At 43.6% G+C, this 24,671-nt stretch overlaps 1 protein-coding gene across 3 annotated transcripts in view; it reads right to left on the reverse strand.

Annotated features, from left to right (window-relative positions):
* The window catches only part of SLC41A2 (solute carrier family 41 member 2), a 64,218-nt gene that overhangs the window by 23,417 nt on the left and 16,130 nt on the right, over positions 1-24,671 (reverse strand). For 2 of the 3 annotated variants that reach the window (XM_069973682.1, XM_069973698.1), the window contains exons 2-7: positions 15,119-15,687; positions 12,414-12,521; positions 8,920-8,991; positions 6,687-6,831; positions 4,207-4,353; positions 26-173 (exon numbers count right to left, since the gene is read on the reverse strand). In XM_069973682.1, coding sequence (XP_069829783.1) covers positions 26-173; positions 4,207-4,353; positions 6,687-6,831; positions 8,920-8,991; positions 12,414-12,521; positions 15,119-15,637 — 1,139 coding nt within the window. In that variant the 5' untranslated portion in view covers positions 15,638-15,687. Of the gene's footprint in view, positions 1-25; positions 174-4,206; positions 4,354-6,686; positions 6,832-8,919; positions 8,992-12,413; positions 12,522-15,118; positions 15,688-21,607; positions 21,755-24,671 lie in introns of those variants that run through there. The other variant, XM_069973691.1, reaches the window with a different exon arrangement.

Raw genomic sequence — 24,671 nt, forward strand, 5'->3', positions numbered from 1 at the left:
GAAAATGCAGCAGGAATGCACCAACCTGCTAATAAGCATGGCAGTAATGACTGGCTCCCAGCCAGAATGCAGAACAGTTTTAGTAGCCGGATGTTTGGATGCCACTACAATCCATATTGGGGTTAGTGCCAAGAAGAAAGAACCGACCAAAGGTGAAACAAACGAATATGAATCTAGAAGAGAGAACAAATAATACCTATGAGAATTTCCTAATTCTCAATTATACATGCAGATCTAGAATAATAAGACAACTCATCAATGAAGCCGTTCTGCATGGTTTTACTGAAGATGACATCTTCCTTCCTAGGCAAAGTGACAGTATACCATGGCTCTCATCTCCAGGTAGTGACATGCGTTTTTCCTATGATCATGCTATATGATCACTGCTGAATAATAAAATATCAGGCAGAATTTGTTGAGACCATTGCATAACAGCAACTCTTGTTAACTCTTTCAGTAGTAATGCTTTTTGCATATAGCCCTCGCTGCTAATTCATTGTATTGACTAAAGTATGCCTAATGTTTGAGGCATCTGCAGCCTCTTCTGTACCTACATCTGTGGGAGTTCAGCAACCGTATCACACCTTGGAATGACTGAGCTTCTGCTAAATGTGACCTGACCACCACAAAGTAACACTAGGCAAGGGACATAGAGCCCTGATATATTCAGCTAGCCTGCCACTTGTTTTCGCTGAGAACCCAGGGACTCAGGGGGGGGCCCTACTGCAGGGGTCTACATTTATCACCTATTCTGTAGGTAGGTGAAAAAAAACAAAAAACAATCTATAAATTGAATCAATAGTCTGAGTATTACTGATTCTCATCGTTTAATAGATCATGAAAGGGGAACTATCAGCAGGTTATACGAATTTAACCTGCTGATAAGTCCCTATTGTGCATGAAGCGACGAGGGTGACTGAAAGTCTCTTACCTTCATCCTCGCCGCTGTTCCCATGCATTTAGTTGTTTATTTGGAGCACTGGGGCACCGTTAGGAGCAGTGCTCGCCCCCAAAGCTCTAATCTGCCCCTTATAATGATTTTAAATCAAGCGGGCCAGCCGGTGGCTGGCCAGATCATTACTAGGTGCCAGGGCAGTGCCCCTAACGGTGCCCCAATGCTCCTAATGGTCTTACCGGACCAAGGAGTAAACTACTTAGTGCACAGGAATGGTGCCAAGGATGATTTTTTTTTTTTTAAGTGTTCTATGTTTAAGTCAACTTTATACATCTGGCCACTAGGTGTCTCCCTTCCTGTCAGACTGTGGTCCATGCTCCCTCTGTGTCCATATTTTGGTATCTTCTCTGTTTGAAGAAGAAGAAAAAAAGACAGGGAGTCCCAGTCCTTTGCGCGCTCACAGACATGGCTTGGAATTGATTGACAGATATTCCTGAGCATGCTCAAAGCGGGACAAGTCTTCACTGTGTGTACAGCTGCTGAGGTTGCACATTTTGTAGCAGAGAATCCTTGGGGTGCTCGCATTGTATAGTCAGCTCTCTAGTCATACAGCACCAAAACCTCTGTAACAGTGGCATTACATAATAAAGAGCACTGTCTCCTGGTAAGCATGCACAGTTGATAATATAGTTGGAAAAAGTTAATAATATAATAAGGGTTCATTTACACAGAAAGATTATCTGACAGATTATCTGCCAAAGATTTGAAGCCAAAGCCAGGAACAGACTATAAACAGAGATCAGGTCATAAAGGAAAGACAGAGATTTTTCCCCTTTTCAGATCCATTCCTGGCTTTGGCTTCAAATCTTTGGCAGATAATTCTTCTGTGTAAATAGGCCCTAAGCCAAAGGTAATTGCCCTCAGTTGATACCTGCATAATGTGTAAGTGCAAAAGGGACTGGGACTTCCTGTGTTTGGTCTCTCTCTCTCTTTTTTTTTTTTTTTTTTAACCAAGAAGAGACCAAATATCGGAATGGAGGGAGCATGGACCACAGTTTGGCCATATGTATAATGTTGATTTAGAAAACATAGAAAACATAGAAAACAAAGAAAGTATATTTAAAAAAAAAAAAAAAAACACTATTCTTAGAAGAAAAAATCTTTGCGACAGTGCCTCTTTAGGCCATACACGTACATCACCTCTAAACTGCCTCGGTAGCACATACTATATTAGTAGCAGTTGGTCCTACCATGTTTCCCCAAAAATAAGACAGTTTCCTATATTAATTTTGCTCCCAAAGATGCACCATGTCTTATTTTCAGGGGATGTCTTATATACTGTACAGTAGTTGTCATAACAAACCAGCATAACCAGACATAACCCTGGTGGCGGGGGATGCCTTATTTTCAGAGGGATGCCTTATTTGAAGCTATCTTGTAAATTCTCTACTAGGCCTTATTTTGAGAGGATGTCTTATTTTCTGGGGGGAAAGGGTAAAATAAACTTGAAATTATAATAGTTAGATTTGAGGATTTCTAACTTGCTTCAACTTTAGGGTACAACATTTTAATACCATACCAAGATTTAAATAGGTGCTACTGCTACACGAGGACAGCTGTGCATAGTGTAAGACTACAGAGACCTCTAGTGGTAGAAAGAGATAACTACTTCCAGCCTTTGGAATTACTGTACTTTTTTTTTTTTTTTTACAAACAGGACATCCTCAAGAGAAAAAAAATATATAATATAAAACATTTGACTTTAATATTTAGGGTGCAAAAGATTAAGTAAATTGGCACCTCCTGGTGAAACATACAGGCAGATACAAATCAGATCTAATCTCACTAACCACCACAATGCAATTTTGTTAGTGATGTACTAAAGGGTTTCAAATGGGAATCTTTTAGCAGGATATGCCCCCTTATATTCAAAATGTCCAAGGATAGGCACAGATGAGATACTGCTAGGACATGCCACCAATGTTTAATTGTTGGGGTTCTGACCACTGAGATTCTTGTTGCTCACTGCAGTTAACAGGGTTATCCAGGATCGAAAAACTTATAGTTGATTTTTTTCCAGACTGCCACTCTTGTTTGTGTATTGTATTACAGCTCCATTATATTGAAGTGAGTCGAGATCAGGTGTGGTGCTATTTCTGAAAGAAAGCAACTTTGTTTTTCTTATTCTATATAACCCCTATAAAATGACTCTGTACCCACAATCTGACCCTACCAAACCACTTGCACCTTCAGATAGCTGCTTTTAAACCAAGATCAGTTCTGGGGTCCGTTCGGCAGGTGATGCATTAGGGTGCCTTATCGATCCAGAAGGCAGGGAGGAGGGACAGAGAGGTTGTGCCAGCCTAATGCACAGACATTCTAGGCCATGCCAATTTGACACAGGGCTGCAAGTTTAAAAGTAGTTTTTTAGGACAATAATTGCATCACCTGCCGAACAGACCCCAGGACAGATCTTGGATTAAAAGCAGCTGACGGTACAAGCGGTTTGGCGAGGCAGATTGTGGGTACAGAGTCACTTTAAGTTAGGAAAGTACAGTGCCATTTCTGATTTCATTGTAGTCTTTATCTGACCAACTCACACGAAACTTTTCTAGCTACGCTACTGCTTCAGGTTACCAAGTGGGGGCATATCCAAGCATTATTTAACCAATGTGTATCCTAAAGCTGACCACACACATTCAATAGCTGTCAGCTTAAAGCTAGTTTGGATTACAGTTACTGTATCTCTCTCCCAAAATGGATTCAACATGCCCAATCTGTCTGTGCTTAACATTAACTGTGGAGAGAGAGTCAGGAGGCCTGTTGAAACTGTTGAAATCGTTGGGTTCAGTCGTTTCATGTATAATTATTATGGGGATCTTAAGACAACCTTGTTAAGGAATATGTCAGATGCCAAGACATCTATTCAGGAGTGAATATGAATAGAGATATTCCAGATCCATAGAAAAAAATACAGAATCGGGGGGGGGGGGGGGGGGGGGGGGGGACGACACATACTTGCCTGTCCCAGTCCCTCACTGTCCCACAACCATTCTGTTTTTTCTGGAAGAGATTGGACAATGTCCAATGATGGCTAAGTAGGAAGGTCCTACTCCAGGTGCTTATCTCAGAAGCAGGTTGAAGAAAAGAATGTCAGGGGGCCAGAAGAAGAATAAACTGAGTTGTGGTGGAGTATATAGAGCACAAAAGCAACATAATTTTTATACTATGCTGGAATACCTTTTTAAAAGCATACTTCTTGAAATGTATGACACTACCCAAAAACTATAATTCACAAGAAATAATCTTACCTATACAGTTGTAAAGTCCCTGGCTAATCCATGCCAATATGGCAAGTGTAATAAGATCACCAAAGCTGGCAGCAATAGGCGTGGCAACATTATCAGGATTTATTCCTGTTTTCTTTGATCCAACAATCACTCCTACCATGATTATACCTAAAAAAGAAAAATATTTACACACAGATCAAAGATGTGCAGTACTAATAAAAGCAGAAATGACCAGAGGAATAGAATAAAAACTGAGCAAACTACTTTCCTTGGTTACTACACTAGTAACCAAGAAGAATATGTTTTCTGTCATGATGAATCACCCTTTTCTAAGAAACTAATTTATAGAGGACACATTACAGAAGTAGTTCTGAAAAAAAGAGACTGGCTGGAAAGAGAATGGATGAAGTATTAACCAGTTCACATGACTGAAAGAGTCAAGAAAACCAGTTTCAATTCCACAGAACACAAATGCTTTTATATTTAAAACTGTTTTTTTCCCCGAAGATCAATAACTTTTTGAGTACTATCCATGATTCACTTCACCATCACTTTCCGAGCAATGCCATAACAGAAATAAAGCATGAGACAGTGTCCATGGAAATCATTGGGTGTCACAACTAAAAAACCATGTAACTGGAATCAGTGCTAACTGCTGTATTGTTTATCCTTCTAACGAAATAAAACATGATCAAATAAGCCCATAGCCCACACAGTCAACAGAAAAATAAGACTTTGGGGTTTTAAATACATCAACCCAATATTTTGTGTTTTATTGTGCAAAAGTACCAGAATATACTGATACATAGTTTAGTATCACCATTCAGGATACTAAAACAATACTTTTTAAAATATATAACCCTTTCCTTGCAGTGCACATGGCCTAAATAAGAAGGGGTTAAGTGGGGATGCAAACATCGCGCCCAAAGACCCTGTGGTCCAGACAGTAAGCAGCGACAAATACAAATAGCTACTTACTGCAGAGGAACAGAACATCTGTCAAATTGATGAGTGTTCTGCTCCTTAGTGAGCAAGTACTCACCCATCCCTACGGCCTGGCCGTGTCTTCAGCGTGTCTGACTGCATCCTCTAGTGACCATGACATGATCACTGGAAAGAAGACCTTGGGGGAAATTTATCAAACATGGTGTAAAGAAAAATTGTCTCAGTTTCCCCTAGCAACCAATCAGATTCCACTTTTCATTCCTCACAGACTCTTTGTAAAATGAAAGGTGGAATCTGATTGGTTGCTAGGAGCAACTGAGACAGCTTCACTTTACACCATGTTTGATAAATCAGACGATTTATCGTCCGAGTGTGTAATGCTGGCAAACAGCAAAGCTCTGGTTCTGCCTCATGAAATGGGGAAATAGATGAACAGTCAAGCGCCATGGTGGGAACTCTCCATAGCTCAGTAACAGCATTGATAGCACTACAATCCCATCTACTGAAGGGTTAATCTAACAAAACCATAGTTTATAAAAAATCTTCTGAAACAACAGGTAAGTTTTGGGTTATATAATGTGAGTATTTTTCCTTAAACAATGCGAACCTTTTAATCTGCCAGCCCAGAAAGAGATCTAAACTACGATCAGCAACATTGTGCTGTGCCTAACATAGGGCAGTGCATGACCAGCGACTTCATCATGCAACCCCCTGTTAGGCCCTGAACAAGGCATAGCAGTGTCAGCTCTGTCTAGGTTTTTCCTCTCTTACGTCTCCATATGTGAATATCCATATTATATTTAAAACATCCTTAGGTGTTACAAAATTTATTTATTTATTTTTTTTTACATTTCTTTCAAAAAGTTATATATTTCTGTAATGTAACTTTATTAAAGAAAATGTCTTTTTTTCATGTTTTCACTTACTGGCAGAAATAAGGGGTGACAAAGCCCCTCTATTGCCCCCAGAGGCTGTGTTGGGAGGGCTGCAGGGCTTTATAAAGGAAATGTAAAAACAAAAAAAAAATTTGTTTCTCCAGGGCAATACAAGGTAAAAAAAAATAATTTAAATTTAAACCTGTAAGAGTTAAAAACCACTTCCTACACTTTTAAATGCTTTCTTTTATGTTAAAGGGGTATTCCACCCAAGAGATAAAAAATGTAACGCTCCCAAACCTAGCTGGTCTTACTTACCAAGTCTACCAAGTCTATTTTGAGCCATCTCTTGTTTTTCTAGCTGCTGCAATTCCTGAGTTACAAGTTTTTCTAAAAGCTGATCTATGTCAAAGATGGCGCAAGCCAGGAAACTACATTTCCCATCATGCAGTGCTTCTCAGATTGGTCCGCTCGCGTGCCCACCAGGGTGAGTCAGGAGAAGTAGCCCCAAAAAAGCTAAGAACAGGTAATTGCTTGCTTTGAGCACTATATGGAGCTATGGGTGGGGTATTTAAAAATGCAATAAAACATATCACATACTAGACATTATACAGAGAGATATGTTATAGATGGTAGCATGGTAGCATAGATTGGCCTTATTCTGTTCAGCGGTATACTTGCCTTGAAGTAGTGATGCTATAAAAGCAGTGGCCACACTGCTGGAGCAGAGAAGTATTGCATGGTCTAGGCGGTATTTTCCTTCTGGAATCCAGCCCAATATAACTGCTGCAACGGCAGCCAAAAACCCAACTACTGTTGCTTGTACCTATTTAAAAAAGAAACAGTGATTTATGCATTGCTGAAAACAGACAATGGATTCTGAGTATCCAAACAGATTTCTCAGAATGCTAATGCTTATGCCGACCACTGGAACTTACGCATGTGAGCCTGACTTCCCTCCCTCATGAACTATTGTGTATATTTAGTTCTTGCATTTAGTTTGGTTAGTTGCTGTCCATTTTATCTGATCCTTGAAAACGCGTTCATATTGGACTAAAAGTTATTGGACAATGTGTTAATAAATGTATGGGATCTGAAGTCTGTGCTGACAGCTGGTATTTTTTCTACTATTGGATTTCTCTTATATCCCCTCCCGGGCTGATATATTGCTGTGGAGCTGCGGCTGACATCCAGAGACTAGTGCGTTACAGTGGTTGTGGCTGCACACAACCACGTCAGGTAAGCCTTCATTTGGGATCACTAGGTGGATATCTACTGCTATTCTAGGTGTACTGCCCGATCAGGTACTCTGCCTGTTTTTGTTTTTTGTTTCCACGGGGATCTCGGTAGTCAGACCTCTACCAATTGGACAGACAGAAGATTATGCCTAAGGGTACAAACACACACAGCAGATACGCAGCAGATTTGATACTGTGTTCAGTTATTTACATCTAATCTGCTGCGTATCTGCTGCGTATCGCAGCAGTAAATACGCAGCGTATATGCCGTGTGTGTTTGTACCCTAAAGATATCATTTAACCCCTTCCCTCCCAGGCCAATTTAATTTTGTCCTCCTTGTGTTTAAAAGACCATACCGCTTGCGTTTTTTTCACCCACAGACCCACATCCTCAAGTCAGTATGATTACAATAATAGGTAACTTGTATGAATGTTATTTTTTTTTATGGTTTTTAAAAAATTCAACTAAAGTTTTTCAAATTGATCTATTATGATCCTTTTAACGCTTTTATTTTTTGGTCTATTGGGCTGCGTGAGGTGTCATTTTTTGTGTCATGATCTGTACTTTTTATCGGTAGCTTGCTTGCATATATGTGACTTTTTGATCACCTTTTATTACAACTTTTCTACATTAGATGGGACAAACAAATCTGCAAGTGTGCACTTTGGCGGGTTTTTGCGCTTTTGCCGTTTACTGTGCAAGATCGGAAATTTTTTTATTACTGCACTGATCTCTCAGAGATCAGTGCAGTATACCTTTTTAGCACTGATAGATTAAATCAGTGCTGGATTTCTCAGAGCCCAGAGCAATCCATCACAGAGCCCAGATCACTGTCATTGCAACGCTGAGGCTTGGCCGGGTGCGATGAAGGGATCGCACGTCTCCGCCCGTGTCATAGACTCCATTCTATGCACGGGCGGATTCTGTCGTTCATTCTTTGGACAGATGACGAAATCCACTCGTGCATAGAATGGAGTCTATGACACAAGCGAAGACGCGTGCCCACCAGAGTCCAAGAGTGGGTGCAAGCTGAGGAATGCGCCATTTTATAGTGTGTAGTACCCTTATACATAATAAAGACAATAAAAGTAGACAGTTCTTTAAACGTATCCCCTAATTAATCGACACAGACCTGTAACATCTATGGGCATGTGAATGGGGCCATAGAAATGAATGGGTCTGTAATTACAGACATGTGAACAGACTGCAACTGTCGTTTCAAACAACTTTCCAGAATTTAGTACTACAGGCATACTTTTCTTTTGAACTCATAGGGCTGTTTAACCCCCTCTACCCAAAACCATCTATAGCAGAATGAAGATGGGCTTATATTGCAGTGGATAACAGTAGTTCACAGGTCAGACTGCTCAGTGCTGGTTTGGGGACTTCTGATGGTTTGCTACAGTGAGGTCAGATTGCAGAACCTAATTTATAGTGTCTATATGGTGTATAGTAGACAGCACACAGGCTAGTCTGCATCCAGCCTGCAGAGTGGTAACTGTAATAGTGTTAGAATGGCCACAACTAGTGCTGCTCCTCCTCGCATAAACACAGGTCAGGACATCCTGAAAACTCACCTTCAATGATATTCACTTTAAATTTGATATGAAATAAGGAGACGAAAATCTAATTGAGGATTTAAGTTAATAGATGTAACAACAAAAACATTTCTTACCTGTTTTAAAGCCAAATTACCAATAATAAGATTCCACTTCTCTATAGGTGAATCCATCTTCCCAACATTAACCTTAAAAAAAAAAAAATAAAACACAGACATCATCACTTTTATCTATATGTTGCAGACTCTGCCATTATATAGTCACACACAGTTTTGTTGCTGACATTTCTGCAGCTATCCTACTCAATGCAATGGGGTTTGCAGAAATCCATGTGCATAAACAGATACAATCCTCAGACTGCTTTTAACTATGTTTTTATAAAAACAAATTTAATACAAAGAATGAACCACAAGTTACAATTTTAAAGTTGGCCGCACAGTTATGCTCAGCCAATCGCAGCTGAGTAGCTGATGACGCGGCAGAGGGCGGCCGGCACTAGGGACGGTCGGAGCGGTTCGGGCGGCCGGCAGAAGATGAAATTATTGGCACAAGATGGCGGACGGGGGTCGGCTAGAGGCAGGTATGTATAGAACACTACACTTCTGGGTCTGGTGTGGGTGGGGGGAAACACGGGGAAGGGGGCGATTCACTAACATAACATACATTACAACGTTGTATAACTTTGTAATGTGTGTTATTTAGTGAATAATTGTTTAGCGCCGCACTACCCCTTTAAGGCAAAAGAACATGACAAGAACCCTGTGTGTCTGAACAGACAAACCAGTAATATTTTTGTATAATGTACATGACCATTTGCTTAAAGGTAGATACTGAATGTCCAGGAAAAATAAGTAACATGTTAAAGTGACACTGCCACCCCCTGACCACCTGCGGAGGGCCTTAGCACCTCTACAGCTTACTATGCTGTGTGCCTGCCCCTTTGCACACTGCATCAATGTTCACAGCCCAATGAGGAGTAGCAGTGCCAGGGCCCAGGGAGCGATAGGCCCACATTCTTGACTCTATTCAAGGCCAGAATAAAAACGGTTTAATTTTTCCCGGACATCCTTTACGTAAAATATCATTTATATTATACAAAAAAATTACTGGTCTATTTGTTCAGACACATACTGTATTGTTCTGATAGGACCTTTTCTTGTTATAAACTTGTGGACAACAATTATCAGTTATAGAAGCTTAAAATCTGTCCCAAAAGCCAATGTTACACATGCATTTGGTGAAGATATAGCCATGGATTTTACCCACTGCCATCCACACTGTGCCCTCACACCTGTGAGCTTTGGCTGCTATGTGTGACAGTAGCAAAATTATTTTAAATTATTTAAAATCCTTTCTACCCAACCAAAGCAGCAAAGCATAACAACCCAGAAAGCATCATCCATTCAATGTAAGTCCTGGGATATTCCTTCCTATGATTTGTCAGGCTGCAATGCTTGGTAATTACTTCTAGTCTTCTTGCCATTTTTTGCAAATAGATTATTGATTATTTAATGTTGAGCCTTTGTTTAACAATTTGTGCTATCATGCGATAATCATAAGCCATTATGTCGAGCCGCCATATGGGAATGTACAGATCTGTGGGTGAGATTGGCTGTGCACACATTAACAAGAGGAATAAGCTTGTTGGCATTTGTTACCTGAAGGCAATTCATTTAAGAATTGATTTTCTGGGCGATATGTTTCTGCTACCAAAAAACGGCACAAGTGACATTTTGTCCGGATCACGTTGGACATGAATAACATTGTGTTAGAATAGGGAGAAGAGTTATGATTACACTGTCGGCCTCTAGATTTCCGTCCACAATTGCGGCCTTTACGAGGGTGACCTTGAACAAATCTGTTTTTGGGAATAAGAGGCTGGATAGCACTAAAGGATTTTTCACTTGTTACTGTGTCTGCTGTTTGCTTCAGGTGGCTCCTAAAGTCTGAAAGACGCTCTTTTCTGGGTACATTACAAAACACTGGGAAATAATTATACAATTAAAGGGCCTTTCTGGGACTATCCTCAGGATAAGTCATCAATAACTGTTAAGACACCAGGCACGCCAAGCCAATCAGCCATATGCCACAGCACCCACACACAGTGTCAACAGAGATGAAAGCAGATGGGAGCTGTAAGTGTGTAATAATTGTGCTGGGTGACTGCAGTTCAACTTAAACCTTCTTTTTGCCCCACACGTCACAATGGGAAATAACGGGGCACAGTTTGCCAATGTCCTTAACCAGGGTTGACTTGACTAAAATGGCCTTCTAAAATGTTATTACCTATTCCCAGGATTGGCCATCAATATTAGTTGCTGGGGGTCCCACTGATCAGCTGTTTGAAGAGACCACAGCACCTCCCTAAATTTTGCAAGTGCTTGTACATGAATCACTGGACTATAAATAGCATTGGGCCATTTAAGGAAACAGACAGGCCAACAATTTTTTTTAAGCTGAATAACACTTACCGGATCCGCAGCTGATTTTCTGCTGCGGATCCGCAGCAGATTTCATTTAATTAACTGAACACAGCATCAAAACTGCACCATCAAATCTACTGCGGATCTGCTGCGGATCCTGTAGGTGTGAACGCACCCTAAAGCAGACCTGTCAAAAGGATTAAGGTGGTTAAACCAAGTGCATTACTTGCTTTTACAGATAGAGTCCTCCAACACAGGGATAGCACTGTCTTTTTATTATCATGAAATGAGCTCCAAAAACCCAGTGGGTGTTCTTCTTGGATCCAAAAGCCCAGCTACGTAAATCCCAGCAGCTGCCTGCATCATCTCTCTGTGCTCACATCTATCAACCTCTAGCTGCTTGACTGACATCCACTAGGCTTTATTGAGACTGTGCATGTCAATTGTTACACCCTCGATAACCCTTTTAAACCTACACCAAAAGCCTATTCATTTAGTGTAGGTTTAGGCTAGGGCTATACAGCAATTTTGGCTGAGTTAGGAAAGATTCTTACAGTTTAGGGCAGCGCTTAAAGGGAACCTGTCACCCCCCATGCCAGGGCAGAACCCGGCTGACCCCCGGTTCAGACCCATATACTTACGACTTCCACGAAGTCCCGCTCCGCTCCCGGAGCCAGTCTCGCCGCGGAGAAATCCCTGTTCGAAGCCACGCGCACGCTCCCCAGAGATGAGTCCAACGCCCATAGAGAATGACGGCTCCACTCATTCTCTATGGACGTTGGGCTAATCTCTGGGGAGCGCGCGGCTTCAGACGGGGATTTCTCTGCGACGGGACGTGCTCTGGGAACGGGACTTTGCGGAAGTCGTAAGTATATGGGTCTGCACCGGGGGGTCGGCCGGGTTCTGCCCCTGGCAGAGTTAAAAGCTCCTGATCATCCTTCTCTCTGCTCTTCCTCTACAACAGAGCTGTAAATGTGGTATGTGGTACAGCACCAATGCAGCCCTCGGTGTCTCCATGGATACTGGCTACAAATCAACTTCTATTATCTGTACTACATCTACTATCTGTAGGCAAGCAAAAAAAGAAAAGGCAGATAGAAGCAAGCTCTAAAGGACTGTAAAAATGGTGTTCTGCGATCAATGACACACAGAGGAAAATCATCTAAAGTTTATAAATATTCACTTACCGCGGTCGAAAGTCGGGATGCTAATGTCATTTCTAGGTTTCCTTTAAGGCCAAGCAATGCCGGAACCAAGATGAACACTTCTGTAAGATTTTTGAAAACTTCCCAGTGCTATTGGAAGAAGGACACAAAGAAAATATGGACATTAATTTACAATATAATGGAAAATACATAAAAAAGTACAGAACATAAACTAAAGAATAAAAATTATTTCCCTTTATTTGACAAGTCTGTATGCTGCAACCCAATAATAATAGATGCAGAAAAAGCAGAACTATTCCAGGATTTTTGTCAAGTAACAGTCATGGTGTCTAGATATCCATCCATGTGAATTATGATTCATTTCCAATATGTAATGTTTTTCAATTATACTAATGAATTGTGTAGGACACTACTCTGTAAGGGTGGTCCATCCCCCCCTTTCTAAACTAAGCTTTCCATAACTACTCCAAGAGAGACTCCATCACACGCCAATCTTAGTGTCTGTGTTTCTCTCTCCCCAAGTGGCCCTGTCACAAAGAGGAAATACCCCCTCTAAATTAACGTGCAGAGGAGGACATTGGCACAGAAGCAGTCTGTGATAGCTGGTCACCTGCCTATAGATGCTGCAGTCAATCAGACCTTAGCATCTATAGAGAGAATAGAGGGATGCTTCCAATGTCCTGCTACAGAAGCCTAAGAGCCAATCAGCAGGGGAGAGAGGGGAGGGTTGGCAAAATTGTGGCAGTTATATGTTATAACCTGAAAGACATTGCGGCTCCCACTCCCCTCCCTCCCTCTGCTGCTGTCACAAGCTTCCCTGAGCTGGCGGCATCTTCAAATCCTGTACCGTAATGCAGTGTCGGGCTGGGGTACCTTGGACCTACCAGGGAATCTGATTCTAGGGGCCCACTTTGGGCCCACCCAGCTAATGGATTGCCCCTCAGCCAATCAGTGACTCAGACGGGACACCCCTGCCGTCACTGGGCAATGGCAGTCCGTCAGCCAGTCCGTGACATTGCAGCTGTAGCCGTGATGTACACAGAACCCGGCTGAAAATTACTTCCGTCAGCTGTGGCAGAGCCGAGAGTGGCACTACAGGAGGACAGGGACTGGTACTTAATTTTCTTCCTGCACCCACCTGCCCGTCATTTGTTAGTTTTTAAGAGACTTCTCCTTTAAAGGCAACCTGGCAGCTGTAATTCATGTTTTTAAACTGCTAGCACTGTTAGATGCTGTTAGGTCAAGAAGACACATGGTACTTTAAATTTATTGGTCTGTGCTTCCATAGCATAGAAAATGCTTTTATTCTCTGGTACAAAGAGTCGAAGTCCCAGCAGGTTTAGGTATGGGAGGGGGAGTTACAAATGAGTGCACATAACGTGTACATACATATTACATTCACACATCATACAAAGAGTCTACTGGGCCCTCACAAACTGCCTGTCGGTATATTGCCAACACAAATAATACAATGCAGTACAGAAGTACCTATAGAAGTGAAATTCAAAACATAAAATAGAAAAAATTTCTTTAACAAACTGCTATTTGTAACCCTTTAAGGACAAATGTAATCTGGAACCCACATTTATCTTAAAAACAAGGCCTCCCCTAGGCCCAATCTGGTCTGCTTGTGATTCCAGCAGTTGGTCTGGAAGAATAATACAGCCGAGTACGCTGTCTTAGGGTCCTTTTACAAAGTATGATTATCTGCAGCCAGGAACTTCACTGCAGATAAATGGCCTGTGTAAAAGGTCTAGCAATCAGCCAAAAGAACAAAAAAATCTTAGTCAGCTGATCACATCTTTTGTGGGAGCAATAAAATCATTGGTATAGGTAAATGGGAGTTGCACTGACAAAGTGGCACCTCCCGACTCTGGAAACTCTGTGGCTCACAGTGCTATGCTGTTTATGCACTCCCGTAGAGGTTAATGGAAGCTGCATAAACAGACTTAACTTTTTTTTTTTTTTAGCCCAGACCTCCTCTAACCACTGTAAGAGGCTGATTTGGGGCAGGGGAACCTTGCCCTCAAAATGGGTCAGGTCCCAGATGTGGAATTCACATCCTACAGACAACTATGGCATATGCTGTAGATATTTAATTGAAGATACCATTTGATCTAGCAATGTTTCTTTTTTTTGGTCCCATTCCAGGAGCCATATTTTAATAGACATAGTTGTATGAGAGCTTAGAAATTGTATTTTTAATGGTACATTTTGGGTACAGATGATTCGGGGGTATGGCATTCACTGTGTGAGTAAATAAAATGACAACTTTACTCAGCATGATTACAATGTTACTAAACATTTACTATTTTTTTTTGTTGTTGAAACTAATGCCCCCAGATTCCAAGACCCATAAAAATGTTATTTTTCTGATGACTAAGCAATGTAAGTGCTTGTTTTTTGTCGGATGAGATGACATAATATCAGCACAGCAATGAAATTCTGGTTTCTTCATAGAAACTGCTCCTCATTGTGATTAAGAGAGACAAGAGACCAGACACACACCAATCTGATATTTATTTACTCCTATATAGGGTTCTTGCTGGAATAGCCCTTTTACGGTCAAATATTTTCCATCTTCACCAAAGGCTGTTTAAGGTAAATGACAATCGTCAAATAAAGTTAACAAAAAGGAATCTAATAGTATGCCATAGATTACAGTCATCTGATATGTACATGTACGGAAGGCTTACATATTAAAGAACATACATATGCATACAGACCTGTACAATGTCTAGAACCATTCCGGCTGACACTGTTCCAAATCCTGCTAGGAGGAATGGCACAAGTATTTGGAGTGCCATAGTAAAGCTAGATTCTTTTGGCAGTTTTTTGCTCCCCTCCAAGAGGGCATCAGAGTCTCCGTCTCCAGAATTCCTGCCATCTTGAAGCATTGCGTCCGTTTCAGAGACGTCCCTCCCATCGCAGTAATCATAAGTGTCATAGTCATAGCTTGTGCTGCAAATATTTGAGCAGTGTGGGCCATTTCCAAGATAGCTTGGCTCAGAAAAGTGATGGTACTCAAGATGCTGGTCAGCTCGAAGGTTAAAGCCATGTCCTGTGGGTGACAAGCCATTGATTTTCTTCAGTCTGTCTTCCTGGCCTTTGTGGCACACTAAAGGAACCATGCTCAGGAGAAGAGATAGGAACTTGTCAGACTGAACTGATTTCAAGCTAACATTCCAGTCCACTGGCTCTCCATCTGTAAATATGGCATATGGGCTCCCATGGCTGTCACTCATTCTGCAGCAAGTTTACTTTCAGAAGTGGTGTAATACTGTTGAGCTGTTCCCTAGAAGAACACAAAGGAGAAACATTGTTTGTGTGTTAAGACAAAACATATGTACATGTCAGCATTTTGCAGATGAGGCAGAAGCTTTATGAGTGTAATGTATGTGTTGTAACCTGCCGCAGCTGACCAAATATTGTCTCTCTTCTACACGGCCACAAGCAGACAACCAACCAGGTAATGGCCCATTGCTGGTTTTCCTACTGTTTGTTAAAGAATTTGCTGGGTACTGGAGCAATGATCCTGGATGTTTACAGATGTGAGGATGCTACATTAACCCCTTATCAACCAGGCCTGGACCTTATGCACCTAACTTTTCTGTTCTTCATCTTTGCATTCCAGTACCTGTAGCTCTTTGTTTTTCCGCTGACATAGCTGTATGGAGCAATTACACCACAGATTTTTACACTTTACATTTTGTAACATTCATAGTGTGGTCTAACATAGGGTGTTATTTTATCCTATGGGTCAGTACTCTACGCACTGGCGGAACTACCGCCGTAGCAGCCGTACCGGCTGCTACGGTGCCCCGCCGCATCAGGGGGCCCGTGACGCGGGCCCCTGGAGCTTACATATCCTGCAGCACCCGGCGGCTGAGCATGCCTCCCGGGTGCTGTAGCCGGGGGCCGGTCCCGTGCTCCTCCCGACCCAGAGACTCCTTTCCCCAACCATAGGAAAAAGGAGTGACTGGGCCAGGAGGAGCACGGGATCGGTCCACAGCGCTCCTGTCACCCCCTGTCTGATGCGCGGCTGCCGTCTGATGCCGCGTCCTAGCCCCGGCAGCGCGCGTATCATAGAGTTCTGTGTGGGCTTGTGCTGCGGCCGCGACTTCCGGCACAGAGACGTGTGCCGGAAGTCGCGGCCACAGGCCCACACAGAACTCTATGATACGCGCGCTGCCGGGGCTAGGACGCGGCATCAGACGGCAGCCGCGCATCAGACAGGGGGTGACAGGAGAAAGGCTCGACGGGGGAGCGTGTTGTTAGGTGAGTTTTTCTTCTTTTTTTTAAACTTGCTTTCCTCGGGTGCGGGGGGGGGGGGGGGGGGGAGGAGGAGAAGGGGGCATATGTAAGGAAGGGGGGGGGGAGAAGAGAAGGGGGCATCTGTAAGGAGGGGGGGGAAGAGAAGGGGGCATCTATAAGGAAGGGGGGGGGGAGAAGGGGGCATCTATAAGGAAGGGGGGGGGGAGAAGGGGGCATCTGTAAGGAAGGGGGGGGGGAGAAGAGAAGGGGGCATCTATAAGGAAGGGGGAGAAGAGAAGGGGGCATCTATAAGGAAGGGGGGGGAGAAGGGGGCATCTATAAGGAAGGGGGGGTGGAGAAGGGGGCATCTGTAAGGAAGGGGGGGGGAGAAGGGGGCATCTGTAAGGAAGGGGGGGAGAAGGGTGCATCTGTAAGGAAGGGGGGGTGGGAGAAGGGGGCATCTATAAGGAAGGGGGGGTGGGAGACGGGGGCATCTATAAGGAAGGGGGGGAGGGAGACGGGGGCATCTATAAGGAAGGGGGGGAGAAGGGGGCATCTGTAAGGAAGGGGGGGGAAGAGAAGGGGGCATCTATAAGGAAGGGGGGGGAAGAGAAGGGGGCATCTATAAGGAAGGGGGGGAAGAGAAGGGGGCATCTATAAGGAAGGGGGGAGAAGAGAAGGGGGCATCTATAAGGAAGGGGAGAAGAGAAGGGGGCATCTATAAGGAAGGGGGGAGGGGGCATCTGTAAGGAAGGGGGGAGAAGAGAAGGGGGCATCTATAAGGAAGGGGGGGGAAGAGAAGGGGGCATCTATAAGGAAGGGGGGGTGGGAGACGGGGGCATCTATAAGGAAGGGGGGGAGAAGAGAAGGGGGCATCTATAAGGAGGGGGGGGGGAGAGAAGGGGGCATCTATAAGGAAGGGGGGGGGAAGAGAAGGGGGCATCTATAAGGAAGGGGGGGGAGAAGGGGGCATCTGTAAGGAAGGGGGGGAGAAGAGAAGGGGGCATCTATAAGGAAGGGGGGAGAAGAGAAGGGGGCATCTATAAGGAAGGGGGAGAAGAGAAGGGGGCATCTATAAGGAAGGGGGGGGGAGAAGGGGGCATCTATAAGGAAGGGGGGGGAGAAGGGGGCATCTGTAAGGAAGGGGGGGGGAGAAGAGAAGGGGGGGAGAAGGGGGCATCTATAAGGAAGGGGGGGTGGGAGACAGGGGCATCTATAAGGAAGGGGGGGGAAGGGGGCATCTGTAAGGAAGGGGGGGGGAGAAGGGGGAATCTATAAGGAAGGGGGGAGAAGAGAAGGGGGCATCTATAAGGAAGGGGGGGAGAAGGGGGCATCTATAAGGAAGGGGGGGGAGAGAAGGGGGCATCTATAAGGAAGGGGGGGAAGGGGGCATCTGTAAGGAAGGGGGGGAGAAGAGAAGGGGGCATCTATAAGGAAGGGGGGGGGAGAGAAGGGGGCATCTATAAGGAAGGGGGGGTGGGAGACGGGGGCATCTATAAGGAAGGGGGGGGAGAAGGGGGCATCTGTAAGGAAGGGGGGGGGAGAAGAGAAGGTGGCATCTATAAGGAAGGGGGGGAAGAGAAGGGGGCATCTATAAGGAAGGGGGGGAGAGAAGGGGGCATCTGTAAGGAAGGGGGGGGGAGAAGAGAAGGGGGCATCTATAATGAAGGAGGGAGAAGAGAAGGGGGCATCTATAAGGAAGGGGGAGAAGAGAAGGGGGCATCTATAAGGAAGGGGGGGGAGAAGGGGGCATCTATATGGAAGGGGGGGGGGAAGGGGGGGGAAGGGGGCATCTGTAAGGAAGGGGGGGGGAGAAGGGGGCATCTGTAAGGAAGGGGGGGGAGAAGAGAAGGGGGGGAGAAGGGGGCATCTGTAAGGAAGGGGGGGGGGAGAAGAGAAGGGGGGGAGAAGGGGGCATCTATAAAGAAGGGGGGGTGGGAGACAGGGGCATCTATAAGGAAGGGGGGGGAGAAGGGGGCATCTGTAAGGAAGGGGGGAGAAGAGAAGGGGGCATCTATAAGGAAGGGGGGGAAGAGAAGGGGGCATCTATAAGGAAGGGGAGGAGAGAAGGGGGAATCTATAAGGAAGGGGGGAGAAGAGAAGGGGGCATCTATAAGGAAGGGGGGGAGAAGGGGGCATCTATAAGGAAGGGGGGGGAGAGAAGGGGGCATCTATAAGGAAGGGGGGGAGAAGAGGAGGGGGCATCTATAAGGAAGGGGGGAGAAGAGAAGGGGGCATCTATAAGGGGGGGGGGAGAGAGGGCCATCTATAAGGGGGGGGGGACACCATAGTGGGAGAGCAGGCCACCTATAAGGGGAGAACATAGGGGGAGAGGGGGATATAAACGTACAACATTGGGGGAGAGGGGGGAACATCCATAAGGGGACTATAAAGGGGGAAAGGGGGCCATCTATAAGGGGACAATATAGGGGAAGAGGGGGCAACATAGGGGACTATCTATAAGGGGACAACATGGGGGGGGCATCTATAAGGGGGACAGCGGGGGGGCAACATAAGGAAGCTATCTATAAGGAGGGGCGACAGAGAGGAGGGCCATATACTAAAATAGGATCACATAGAGTCAGCCTACCCACTAAATGTGTGTGTAAAGGGGCAAATATAGATGTGCAGTTGGTAGAGATGAGAATGGTGACTAATGTGTGTGGAGCCTAATATGTCTGTCTGGCAGATTCTGTGGATTCGTGGCCCGGAGAAGTTCTCATAACGGCCCAGGGCAGATGGAAAAGAAAATGAAAAGGGAAGAACTCCGATCAGAAAAGACGTCTCCTGTAAGTCACCTGATGTAACTGTACTGTAATTTATATGGTGTACAGAACCTGTGTAGAGCCGAGTGTGTTGATGGCATAGTGGTCGATCGAGAGGGGGTGGGGCGGGGGGGCCCCAATCAAAAGTTTGCTATGGGGCCCAGCCATTTCTAGTTACGCCCCTGACTCTACGTGGGAAGACTCAAAGGCCATTCCTGCTCCACTGGGAATTCTGGAAAGTGTAACCAGCCATCACCTTGTTCTGTGCTGAAAAGGGGCAATAACCCAGAAACAGCAGTCTGCAAATGGGTATTTCCTTTTGGAAAAATTTCTGGCTTGGCACATACCCCTAGTCAATGTTCTAAGACTCCTTGATGGAGTGAAACTGAATGGAAGGAAGTTCACTGTGGTTTAATGTTAACTTTATTAAATTTGGTTTGTGGTAAATAGGTTTGTGGTGGTACCATGTATGTGTACTTTATTTTTTAGTCATGTCAGTCAAACCAGGGAGGTTGAGAATTATGTTCACAGGTCGGCCCTGAGAATATAAAGAGAACACTTTCTTTCTTCATAACTGCTAAGGTTTCTATTGATCAGAGTTAGGGGTAAAGTGGAACTGTGGCAAAAAGAAAAATTCTTTAAAAATCAACCGGTGTCAGAAAGTTTTTTATATTATATATATAATCTGTAAATTACTTCCATTTAAAAAATCTCCAGTCTTCCAGTACTTAGCTGCTGTATGTCCTGCAGGAAGGGGTGTATTCATTCCAGTCGGACACAGTGTTCTCTGTTGCCTCCTCTGTCTGTCACAACAGGAACTGTCCAGAGCGGAAGCAAATCCCCATAGAAAACCTCTCCTGCACTGGACAGTTCCTGTCACGGAGAAATGTGGCAGCAGAGAGCACCGTGTCAGACTGGAAAGAATACAACACTTTCTGCAGGACATACAGCAGCTGATAAGTACTGGAAGGTTTGAGATTTATATTGTAAAAATATAAATATATTATAAAAATATAAATATATCCCCGGAGTTATCGCCAATAACAGCCAATGCAGAGGAAAACCCAGCTGTCAGACAGATTCCTGGGGTGTAGCATACTGTGGGAACTACACCCTGCAGATGACTTACATATAAGGCATTCTGCATTATTGATTCCCTTCTAAACTCATATAGGCAAACTTCAAGTAAAATATTTTTGTAAATACAATTATATAGCAGATTTGTCATATAATTGTAGCATGGCAGCTCATTTCCATTGTTGACAGCTCATTGTCTAGGTTGTTGACTACCACTCTGCACTAACAGCAGTGGCCTACTTGGTGATATTATTTATTTATATATATATATATATATATATATATATATATATATATATATATATATATATATTATATATATATATACACACACACACACACACATACATATACACACTGTAACACACACACACACACATATACATATATATATATATATATATATATATATATATATATATATATATATATATATATATATGCGCATTAGCCAGACCATTACCTATATTAGTTAAGAAGGGAATATCCCATTAATAGTCCAGACACTAAGAATTATAATACTTGTGTGTTAGAAAAGGAAAGAAATCAAATTAGCCTCTAAATACCACTTCTTCAAACAGTTTCCATTGCTTTTGTGTAAATGTGGGTTGTTGTTTTTTTTTAACCCAAGTGAAAGCAATAAACAAGACTACGCCGAATGCCAACAACAGTGGGAGTCTGAGGAAGTGAAAGCAAATAGATCTACAGAAGGCATGGATTGTGGATGGATAATAATAAAATAAAGCACAGAAAAAGAAAGTGTTATACCAGGATGTAGGGAGCATTAGGAAATTAAAGTGGTGAGCGTATATTTATAGTACATCTTGATTTTTGCTTTTATGCATCTGTGCTTATACGAAATAGCAATTAGATAGCATTTCTAGATATAATTTCTATATTTAGTAAGGCTATATGAAATATACAAAAACATTAGGATTCATGTCATAATAAGTAAATGGAATTCTCTGCTTATTAAACATCAGGAGGGCCTGTAAAGAAGAAAGATCTCTCCATAGCTCTCTTGTATGATGCAAATGATGACCCATGTCAAGACAATCATATCAGGTGTGCATGGTCAATCTTGCAGTGTAGCATTAGATAAAGGAGAAAAACACTTACCCAGAGATCTATGCTCATGTGTCTCTTAAGCCTGGCCAAGATGGTTATAATACACCAGTACAGTCTGCGCCTACACTACATGTACAGCAGAAAACCATACAGCAGAGAAACCTTGCTCTGAGAGGCGACCCGCAGGAGCAATTTCCCCATGACCTATGATAAGTCTACTATCAGTTTGTAAGGAACTCATCTCAATGACAAAATTCTTTTCCAAAGTCCATGTTATATTACAGCAATGTGCTGCGCCTTTGCCTGAACACTTCACATGAACCAGAAAGAGGGATAGGCCCAACAAATGCCAGCTGAAGAGACACAGAACTTACCACCAGCTCGAAGCAGATAGCTATAAACGCCAAGATTTTACGAATTGTGGCAGAGACAAAATACAACTTTTACTTTAAAAGGATGAAAGATTTCTACCATGTTTTACTGTCCTTTTATTTCTCTCTCTACTTCCTGGTAATTCTTTTTATACACTGAGCTTTCTCCACATGTAGGCCTTCCTACACGTATAGCCAAGGCACAGCGGTCTGTTGCCAATCTCCCTGGGGCACATGAACCGATAGCCCTCCACAGCTATGGAATTTTGATATGAATTTTACAAGTTTTGCTCATGAATATATATTATGAGCAACATTCTAATAGGACACTGGCCCTATTACATAAGGGGGGGTCATGGAAAAGTTGTCGGTCACTATTTAGCAGTTTGTTTCTAAGCTGGAAGAGTCCATTGTGTGTGTGTGTGTGTGTGTGTGTGTGTGTGGGTGGGTGGGGGGGATCTGTGCTGTTCTCTTCCTGGATGCTGGATGACTGTATATGAGCAGCAGTGTAATATGAAGATATTCTGTGTAATATAGAGGAGGAGAAGACATAAGTAGTGTAGCAGTAACCTCTGTCCTCAATGTGGTGTTTTCTCTCTGGGAGAAGATTGTGTGTTTTTCTTCAGTGTTCTATGGCTGCAGCTGTTTGTTTGTGTGTGTCTGTGTGCGTGCGTGCTATGGCTGCAGTAGGTTGTGTGTGTGCTATGACTGCAGCAGGCTGTGTGTGTGTGCTATGGCTGCAGCAGGCTGTATGTGTGTGTGCACTATGGCTGCAGCAAGCTGTGTGTGTGTGTGTGCTATGACTGCAGCAGGCTGTGTGTATGTGTGCTATGGCTGCAGCAGGCTGTATGTGTGTGTGTGCACTATGGCTGCAGCAAGCTGTGTGTGTGTGCTATGACTGCAGCAGGCTGTGTGTGTGTGTGTATGTGTGCGTGCTATTGCATGCCCCCACAGTGACCTTCTATATCACTGTGTGACCTCTATATCAGTATGTGTGACCCCTCTCTATATCACTATGGCTGACATCTATATTGCAGGTATCTGGCATTGTTAGCAGTGTTTCTTGTGAATATTTAGTTAGAAACATAGAAGACTGTCAGCAGAAAAAGACCACCAGCTTTATCTAGTCTAGTTGTGAGTAGTTCAGGGCATGGAGGCTGAAGACTTGCTGCATCCACTGCACACACAGGAGAAGCTGCTTTATATATACAGTATTCCTTTATTCACTCAGAAGTCGCCCCAGGATCATGTAGGACATTAGGGAGACGCTGCTGAGCCAGTGTGATAAATAACTCTCCAGTGTGTATTTGCACCTTTCGCCCTATGGTAAAACTGACATGTTATATATGTTCAAGTTGGTACGATTAGAATGATATGCAACTTGTTTAACATATTTTATTGGATGGCTTTTAAAAATTTAAAATCTTTTAAAAAAAACTAACTGTGCCTTAAAGTGACACTGTCACCCCCTTTTTGTATTATGACTGCTCTACACAGGTGTAAAAGATAAATTTAGCAGTTTTCATACCTCATTTTCTATCATTCCTCATGATGCTTGTTCCAGTAAAAAGTAATCTTTTATAATCATGGATTGGAATACCTGGGCGAGGCTTCACGGCCGAAGCGCCACTTAGCTCTGTGAAGTCATCACCACATAGGCCACACCTCTCGGCGGCCATTGGTGTGGGCCAATCTAGTCGGGGTGGGGCCTAGACCTTTAGGCCGACCCTTCCAATGGGTGCTGAGGGGGTGGGGCCTATACAGCGATGACGTCAAGGAGGGGCGTGGCTACACTGGGCTTTGGCCGTGAAGCCCCGCCCAGGTATCCCAATCCCAGATGATAAAAGATCACTTTTTACTGGAACAAGCACCATGACATATGATATAAAATGAGGTATGAAAACAGCTAAATTTACCCTTTACACCTGTGTAGAGCAGTCATAATGCAAAAAGGGGATGACAGTGTCACTTTAAAATTGCTCTATTACCATCCTTATAATGCATTAAATTATTGGTCTATGGGGCTGTGTGAGGTGTCATTTTTTGTGCCATAATCTGTACTTTCTATCAATACGTTGTTTGCGTATATATATGACTTATTACAACCAAAAATGCGCAATTTTGCACTTTGGAATTTTATTGCGCTTACGCCGCTTACCATGCAAGATCAGGAATGGTATAACTTAATAGTTCGGGTGATTACGCACTCAACAATACTAAATATGTTTGTTTATTTACTTATATTTACAAAATCACATTTTTATACATTAATATGAAGTCAACTTGGGGGGCTTCTAATACAGATGATCTAATAGAGATCAGTGTAATTATATTATACAGCACTGATCGATTAGATCACTGCAGCCCAGATCTATGGATTGTTGAGCGGGGATCAGCGTCATTCCGATGCTGAGGACCAGCCTTGCCAGGACAATAATTCACCCCTCCACGATCACATCACGGGGGCGGGGTATCCGTCCACTGGACACCAGGGATGCGGTTCCATGTTTGACAGCTGCATTTAATTGTCTTAATCAGCGGGCACGGTGATCGGACCGTGCCTGCTAACTGCTGCGTCCCTGGCTAGTGAGGGCCCCCCTCTGGACTCCTCTAGCAGCACCAGGACGTACATTTACATCCTGGGTCGTCAAGTGGTTAAAGCTAATGCAGATAAACCAACTGTTTCTTTTATAGACAAAAGCAGGAATGTAATAGGATGAACTGAGTAACAACAACTCTTTGTC

The sequence above is a fragment of the Dendropsophus ebraccatus genome, chromosome 1 (genome assembly GCF_027789765.1).
Source record: "Dendropsophus ebraccatus isolate aDenEbr1 chromosome 1, aDenEbr1.pat, whole genome shotgun sequence".
Taxonomy (NCBI): domain Eukaryota; kingdom Metazoa; phylum Chordata; class Amphibia; order Anura; family Hylidae; genus Dendropsophus; species Dendropsophus ebraccatus.